This window comes from Sceloporus occidentalis, unplaced genomic scaffold, assembly GCF_023333645.1.
Source record: "Sceloporus occidentalis isolate IW3139 unplaced genomic scaffold, rSceOcc1.0.p SCAF_3, whole genome shotgun sequence".
Classification (NCBI taxonomy): Eukaryota; Metazoa; Chordata; class Lepidosauria; order Squamata; family Phrynosomatidae; genus Sceloporus; species Sceloporus occidentalis.
Genome location: NW_028316983.1, coordinates 1119611 through 1127870, shown reverse-complemented (window position 1 = coordinate 1127870; position 8260 = coordinate 1119611). Strand labels below are relative to the sequence as shown.

General features: G+C 47.5%; 1 protein-coding gene across 1 annotated transcript; it reads left to right on the top strand.

The window, feature by feature from the left end:
* The first annotated feature begins 346 nt into the window (after positions 1-346).
* Positions 347-5648, top strand: LOC149315398 (chelonianin-like). The gene is made up of 4 exons (XM_089513306.1): positions 347-425; positions 889-1056; positions 2366-2515; positions 5632-5648. Exons 1-4 carry the CDS (start codon positions 347-349, stop codon positions 5646-5648), a joined length of 414 nt encoding a protein of 137 aa, XP_089369432.1.
* Positions 5649-8260: the final 2612 nt, after the last annotated feature.

Genomic DNA, 8260 nt, shown 5'->3' with positions numbered 1-8260 from the left:
GGTTTGGGCAGAAAGGGAAGTCCATTTCTGCCATCTGTTTAGGAATAATGCCAAAATGTCCTCCATTTTGAGCATGCCCAAGAAACATGCATTTATATTAACATTTTTAAAAAACCATCCAGTTTTTTCGAGTGTCCTCCACTTTTAAAAAATGTGTCCTCCACTTTTAAAAAATGTGTCCTCCATTTGCCCTACATTTGTCCCGGTTTGGAGGTCCTGACTTATGGCAACCCTAGGCCTATAGGCATTTGGCTGCTGCCATGCCCTGAAGCAGTGGAGAGGTCTGGAAGGCCTCTCACCTCCGGCCTCCTCACTTTCCCGCCTCTTGTGCACCCGGTGCACATGCATGCGCCTCTGCTGGAGCCTGGAGGAGGAGCGGCTCAAGCTCCTCCTCTTCTTGCAGGCGCCTGCACTCACCCTCGCCAGTAGGCAAGGGCGAGAGGGACCCTGGAGCCCCAGCCACCTGGGACAACCGAGGAAGCGGGACGGGACCGTGCCGCTTCCTCAAAAACCGTGATTGTCCCCCATTTTCCTGGGATATGGCAACCCTATGCCATTGTGTCCTATTTTCTGAAGCAGCAGAAAACAAGCTTGCTCCATCCTTAACAGGACCTCCCTTCCAGTATTTAAACAGGGCTCTCATATCACCCCTTCTTTTCTGTTGTCTGTGCCTTTTCCCCGGGGAGGCCCTCTTGCACAGCCCAGAGCTGCGTGTGCCTCATCTGGCCATGCTTAAGAGAAGGAAAGGACCCTCTGCCCAGGGGACCAAGAGAGAGATATGTCCATGGCACCTCACTTTGGAAACTGGTCTGAAAATTTGGGATACACAGCTCTGGTGTGGCATACCTGACACTTTTCCACGTTGTCTCCTGTTCCGCCTGTTCTCAGATGTCTGTCGCCTGCCCAAAGTGGTCGGTCCCTGTGACGCTGTGTTTCCTCGCTGGTTCTTCAACTGGGAGACCCAGAAATGTGAAGGATTCAACTATGGAGGGTGTGGAGGGAATGAGAACAACTTCAAGACTCTGGAAGAGTGCGCACTTGCATGCGGACATCATGGTGAGATTTGGGGAGAAGTCTTCCCAAACTGTCTGGGAGGAAGGGATCATTCATGGGAGGGAGGGAGGGAGGAAAGGGAGAAGGGGCCATGCTTGCCGATCTCGGCAGAAGGCTAGGCTCCCATTATCCAAGGATGGAATAATAGGCAACTGGTTTATTTTATTTTTATTTCATTTCTATGCCACCTTTCTCCCAGAAAGGGACCCAAGGCAGCTCACAAATAAAAGCATTTAAAATTTTTACATTAAAATTAAAAAAACTAACTATAAAATGACACAAACATACAGGTTGGAGGTGGATGCTTTAGGAGAGTGCTTGCCAAACTCATGTCTTCCAGATGTTTTGGACTTCAGCCCTCTTGGCCAATAGCCTGGGATTCTGGGAGCTGGAGTCCAAAACACCATGAAAGGCAAGACTTTGGGAATCACTGCTAAAAGGATCGGGATGGATTTGCAGACCTGTCCTTAGCAATAATACATACAGGCACTTGGCACTTAGCAAACAAGAAATAAAATGAGTCAACTTTGGAAAAGGAGAGTTTTATATTTTGATTATTATAGTGGCAACTGAAAGGTTCTTTGTATATCGTTGAAGATCTGTATGATTTTAAGAATTGTCTTCTTCTCCTTTTCCTCCTCCTCCTTTTCCTTCTTCTTATTCTTCTCTCGGAGCCCTGGTGGCACAGTGGTTAAATGCTGGCAATGCAGCCACAAGGCTGTGAGTTCGATCCCTGCAGGGCTCCAAGGTTGACTCAGTCTTTTATAGGCTGGTAAAATGAGCAATTGCCTTACAGACTGTATAGTCCTTAGGGAGTGCTGAGTTCACTATGAAGCGGTACAGAGAGGCAAATGCCAAATGCTATTCTCCTTCTCCTTCTTCTTATTTAAACTCCATCTTCTTTCCCAAACCTGGGACTCAGGCTATTTTCTAAGTTGTTTTATGGATGTTCTTGTCCTCTGAAGTGACAGTTGCATCACACTGTTTGTGTGTGTGTCCTGGCTACTTTTTTGACTTATTTCATAGAATCATAGAATCATAAAGTGGGAAAAGACCCCAAGAAGGGCCCTGATCCAGTCCAACCCCCTTCTTCTGCCATGCAGGAACTCTCCATCAAAGCATCCCCCTTGACAGACAGATGGCCATCCAGCCTCTCTTTAAAGACCTCCAAAGAAGGAGACTCCACCAAAATCTCTGAGTCAGTGTCTTAGGACCTTATCACACGTGGGGGGGGGGGGGGTTGCAGCTCAGACCTCTTAACCTTCTCTTCTCCAGGCTAAACATCCCCAGCTTGTTCCTCTCTTCTTTCCAGGGTTTTACTTTGAAGCTATTGTTGGCAAATGTCCCAAGCCTCAAGGCGCTGGTCTCTGTGTGGAAAACTGTGGAAGCAATGATGTTTGTGGTCCGGGGGAGAAGTGCTGTAGCAACAGCTGTGGTCACCAGTGCATTAAGTTCACTGGAGGTAGGAGAAGAAGACCAGAGAGAAGCTGCCAAGGACCCATTTCAGACCAGAGCCCTCAATGGAATCAGTGTGGGAAGGCTGATGGGTTTGGGGAGGAGGAGCCATCCCATGGGGCTAACCCTCCATCGTCCATGGGGCCATCCATGCCTTTGGAAGCAGGAGTGGCAGGAGGGCATAAGACAGATTGCTGGGTGGGAAATAAGGAGAAGAGGGAACTGGGATGGAGTAGGGAGAGCTGTTGCCTTCATAGGGGTGAGTATTGCTTTTGAAAGATGCCCCTTGGGCAGGGTGACCAGACGTTCTCCTTTTCCAGGACATGTCCAACATTTCAACCTTCTGTCCAGGAGGAATTCCAAAATGTCCTCCATTCTGAACATGACTAAGAAGCATGAATTCACATTCATATGAGTGTTTCGAGCTGTTACTTGGTAATGCCCTACATTTTTCTTGAATGTCCTATATGTTGCAGTGGCTAGGACATCTGGTCCCCCTGCCCCAGCAAACAGGAGAGCAAAGTGGCAGGGATCCATAGGCATGAGTCCGTTGACCTGGACTCAAGCTGGACTCAACTCCACAAAATTGGTGTCCTGACACAATTCAACTCAAATTATTTTTTTCCCAAAGACACAGCCATGTTATTCTGCAAAATCAGTCTGCAAAGGGATCTTGTAGCCCCTTTGAGGCTCACTGAAAGAGAGAAGTTGGGAGCATGAGCTTTCCTTGACTTCAGCCTACTTAGAATCATAGAATCATAGAGTTGGAAGAGACCCCAAGGGCCCTGATCCAGTCCAACCCCATTCTTCTGCCATGCAGGAAATCTCAATCAAAGCATTCCTGACAGATGGCCATCCAGCCTCTGTTTAAAGACCTCCAAAGAAGGAGACTCCACTACACTCCGAGGGAGTTTGTTCCACTGTCGGACAGCCTTTACTCTCAGGAAGTTCCTGTGCATCGGAGGAATTAGGCTCAAGTCAATGATAGCTCATACTACCACACTATTTTTTTTAGCTACCAACTTGATATTTCTGGGTTTGGAAGCTGGAGTTGAAGTCTATCAGCAGCCTGCAAATAGGGGGTCCTTCTAAAGTCCTTTTTTCCTAGGAGCAGCAGTAGACAAGACCTGCCTCCAGAGCTTGGGATGTGTTCGTACTCAGAGAGGGAAAGGACAGCAAAGGTGTTTGGCAATGGGCTGCTTGGGGCAGAAGGATAATCCCTCTAAAGCTAGTTTTCAGGTCTTCTCCAACATACAGCAGAGACAGGTTGCTGAGTAGATTTTAAGCAGCCCATTGCCTAACACATTTGGTATCCTATCCTCCAACTTTGTGCATGTCTTCTTGATTTTTCTAGTTATTGAAACTTCAAAGAACCATAGAATCCTGGAGTTGGAAGAGACCCCAAGGATCATCCAACCTCTGCCATGCAGGAACTCTAAGTCAAAGCATCCCTGACAGATGGCCATCCATGTTTAAAGACCTCCAAAGAAGGAGACTCAGACAACTTTTCTGAGGGAGTGTGTTCCACTGTCAAACAGCTCTTACTGTCAAGATGTTCCTTCTAATGTTTAAGTTGAATCTCCTTTCCTTTCCATTGCTCCATTGTGTCATATTCTCTGGAGCAGCAGAAAACAAGCTTGCTCCCTCCTCAATATGGCATCCCTTCAAATGCTTAAACTGGGCTATCATATCGCCTCTTAACTGTCTCTTCTCCACGCTAAACATTCCCAGCTCCCTAAGTCTTTCCTCATAGGGCTTCATGGTCTCCAGACCCTTCATCTTCTTTCCTCTTTTCCTATAGTTTGCACCCATTGCTCCTTGTCCTAATCTCTGGAGCAGCAGATAACAAGCTTGTCAGGGACATAGCTAGGATTTTAGGAAGGGGGGGGGGTCCAGACTAAGTGCTACCATTATAATGGGGCTTGGGTGCGGCAGCGCAGCAGCACACACCATTCATTTTTCTAATGGAAGGGGGGGGGTCCGGACCCCAAGAACACCCCCCCCCCCTTGGCTACGTCCCTGAGCTTGTTCAAATGGGCACATATGTACCCTCAGGTGGGATTTTGCATGCAAACAGGGTTGCAAAGGAAGATGCCCCCTTGTGGCAGGAATAGCTGGCCTGGGGGCTAAACGCCATTCAATTCATTATCCAGCCACTGGTTAGAGTTAATGCATTAATAGCACTTAATAGATTGGGTTGCAGTGCCAAGGCCAGCAACAACAACCGGGTGGGCTAGGAAGTGGGCAACATATTCTATTCTATGGGGATATGTTTCTGTCTCTGCAGAAAGCTGGGATGGTCCCTTGCTGATGGTTGCCTTCTCTTCTGCTCTAGGATCTCATTAACTTGACTCCAGCAAGGATGAATTGCTTTGCAAGATTTACCACCCCACTCTTCGCCTTGCCCCCATGGGACCCACATGCTGCTCTGCCCCAAAGGCATGCTTGGAGTGAACAGTCTCCCCCACCCCCCAACACACACACACACACAATAAAGTTTACCTGAATTCTCTAGTATCATGAGCCATCATCTGAGCCTGCAAGTTAATGAGGAAACATCAAGGTTTGGGGTGATGGAGAACTACTTCACTGGAGTTGGCTCCAGGTAACTGCTCCATCTTCATGACCCATGAAAAGAGTTCAAGCATCACTCATGCTGCTCTGCATACTGCAGGAAGCAAGGAAAATAACAAAGGCGTTTATCAGACGGGGTCTTTGCAGCTCAGATCCGGGGATCTGCGGATCGGACCATTCGCATTCATGTGACAACGAGAATGTATTTTCCTACCTGGTAGCTTTAAATGTGAGCCCCTTCCATGGGACTTGCGAACTAAATCCTTACTGGCTCCTCATTTTGGCGCATTTTGGCGAGTGCGCTAAATAAGTGGATTGACGCGATTCGCATTAGGGCTCTGTTCGATCTCACGGCGAATTGGTCTGGTGTGGAATCCCAATTTGCTTGTGCTCCTGAACACCATCGCAAGACCCCCGGGTTGCAAATCTCCCATGATGCCCTGCTGCAATTTGCCCCATGTACTTCCAGTGGCTCTTTTTGCTTTCAGGGCAACCGGGGCTCCATTGGAGCTCTCTCTCTCTCTATGCGTCCCTCTCCTTCCCTTGCAGAGCAGCCTGGCCAGTGAGCGCTTTCTCCCTCCCTGCCTCTCTCTCTCTCTCTCTCTCTCTCTCTCTCTCTCTCTCTCTCTCTCACACACACACACACACACACACACACATATATATCCCTGGCAGCCAAATTCAAAGGGATCCTCCGTGTCAGAGCCCCATCTATTTTATCCACATGTACATCTATCCTAAGGATGTCTACTAATGTTTTTGAAATAGATGTGAAGGAAATGAAACATGAGGATGGAGGGAGAGATGGAACTCCCAGAATTCCATAGCCTCGAGTCAAGGACCCCACAACAAACTCCAACTCCCATAGTAATAATAATTTATTTTAAAAATCATAATAATAATTTATTATTTTAAAATAATAATAGTAATAATAATAATAATAATTTAATTTATTAGTTTGCTGAGGCACCAGAGCTCTCTGGCAGAGAAGGTTCCCAGAATTCCATAGCACTGAGCCAGGATAGTTAAACTGGAGTTAAACTGGATTATCTCCCCAGTGTGGATGCAACCTAAAAGAAGGCAACTGAATGACAGGAGGATGGATGTAGATATAGCTAGATATCGATATAGCTCTTTAAGGGCTTTTGGACTTCAGCTCCCAGAATCCCAGGCTATTGGCCAACATGGCTGAGACTTCTGGGAGCTGAAGTCCAGGATCCTTTAAAGGGCACAGTTTGGGGACCACTGGGATAGATGTCGATGTGGATGAATTGGAGGGGGGCTCTAACATGGAGGACCCCTTGAATTTGGCTGCCAGGGATGGGAAACTAGAAGGGAGGAAGAAAGGTGCAGCTGTCATTCAGGTGAGGCTAGCATTCGCATGAAAGTGGAGCCAGGCTCCCTTCTTCACCCCAGAAGTGCAAAGGTTCAGGATGCCTTCAGAGCCCCACTGAGCATGTGCAAGGGTCCCAATTCGAATCGTTGAATCCCCGTTCGGAAGGGCAACGGAACAGCCCCAGATCTGAGCTGCAAAGACCCCGTCTGATGAACGCCAAAGAGTGTTCCCAATACCCAGAAATGGATCTTATTGGGAGTGTCCCAAAATCATTCTACAGCATTCCTTATCTACGATGGAAGTGAAGTCCCTGAGTTTTGGATTTCTGAACTCAGGTCATCCAGTACAAGGCCCACAGCCTCCTGCCAGAGGTCTGAAAGGGACCTTTCCTATCTGGAAAGGAGAACGGGGATTTCCTGGTCCAGTTCTGGGCACCACAATTCAGTATTCCAGCTGGGCCAGTTTTGACTTGTCCTGCATTTTAAGATGTCTGCAATGTGTAAGTCCCTGCAACTAGTCAGAAAACTGAAAGACTGACCCACAAAACCAGTCCTCCCCCTCCCACTTGTAAGGATAGCTGCTCATATTTTGGGGAATATTAATTAGCTCAACACACCAATATAGGGCTCCTTACAAGTCCCCTTTTCGGACTGAATCCCAGCCTGTATACAAATAGACCAGAACTTCCAGGAACTGACGCAAAGGCAAAGTCTTTGAATTTTAAGCTAGTTTATTGATGCACAGGGGCACGCACGCACACTCACACACATACATTCACTCATGCAATCACTCAAGGCAAATAATAGAAGAAAGGGAGGAAAAATGGAGAGAGAACACAAGGCCTTCTAATGGAAATACTTGCCTGAGATGGTTTCCCTCGGAATCAAGGTAGATGCAGCAACAGGATGAAGGGAAATGGGGAAAGGGGTGCGTGGACCCACACCAGGAGAAGCAGACCGACAGAGTGCCTGCCTGCCAACAACATGGAACAGGGAACAAAGGAAAAACTGGACCTTAAATGGGTTCCCAGTCACGTAGGCAGTGGAAGCTGTTGTCCTACATCAAAGCAAAACCAAATTTACACATCACTTGATCCATAGGCATCCTCTGCCATGGGAAAACAATTGATACCGGAATGGCTTGTGTCTGTGAAATGTCTCCCAGTCATAAATCTGTCTCATAGGTGTGAAGGAATCTTCCTGTTTGCAACTCCTAGCGAAGGCTTGCTGCCTATGTGGTCTCTCCGCTTTCAGATCATGGCAGCCAAGGGGCAGCTCCCATAATGCCTTTCCATTAGGGTCATAAGGAGACATACCTTCACACGATAGATGCAGGACTTGCTTGGAGGCCTCTATGATCAAGTGATGCCAGGGAAGAGGGGCCACCTGATTACCTCCACAGATGCATTTTGGGATAGGGATTTGTGGGGGTATTTTTATAAAACCAGTCCTCCCCCTCCCACTCACCCTATACTTCCCCAAAAGCATAGAGGAGGCCACACTGAGTAGCAAGCTGGACTGTATGGCCTGAGCAGTATTGAGGTTCCACATTTTTCTTTGGGGTATATGGCCTTCTGGGATAGAAAAACAGATCCGGTGACATCTGGGGTCCCATTACACTTACATTTTTTGCACAGAGAGATTCTCCTCTGTGAATCAATACAAAATCAATTCATACGTTCCCACTACATTTTAAGGCAGCAAATCTCTCTGTGGCATTTAAATCCGGTCTGAAGTTCCCATTTGCCACCATTTTGGATCAAAATGGAGGTGCCTCCATTTCCTGAATAGTGGTTGCACAATCCGAATCGATCCAATGGCTTAGACACACTATCAGAGATGC

Excerpts from the sequence above, each read along its gene's own strand:
- LOC149315398 (XM_089513306.1), top strand. The coding sequence starts at position 347 with ATGCGCCTCTGCTGGAGCCTGGAGGAGGAGCGGCTCAAGCTCCTCCTC. Across the intron at positions 426-888 it reads GCCTGCACTCACCCTCGCCA|ATGTCTGTCGCCTGCCCAAA; the intron begins GTAGGCAAGGGC and ends GCCTGTTCTCAG. Across the intron at positions 1,057-2,365 it reads ACTTGCATGCGGACATCATG|GGTTTTACTTTGAAGCTATT; the intron begins GTGAGATTTGGG and ends TCTTCTTTCCAG.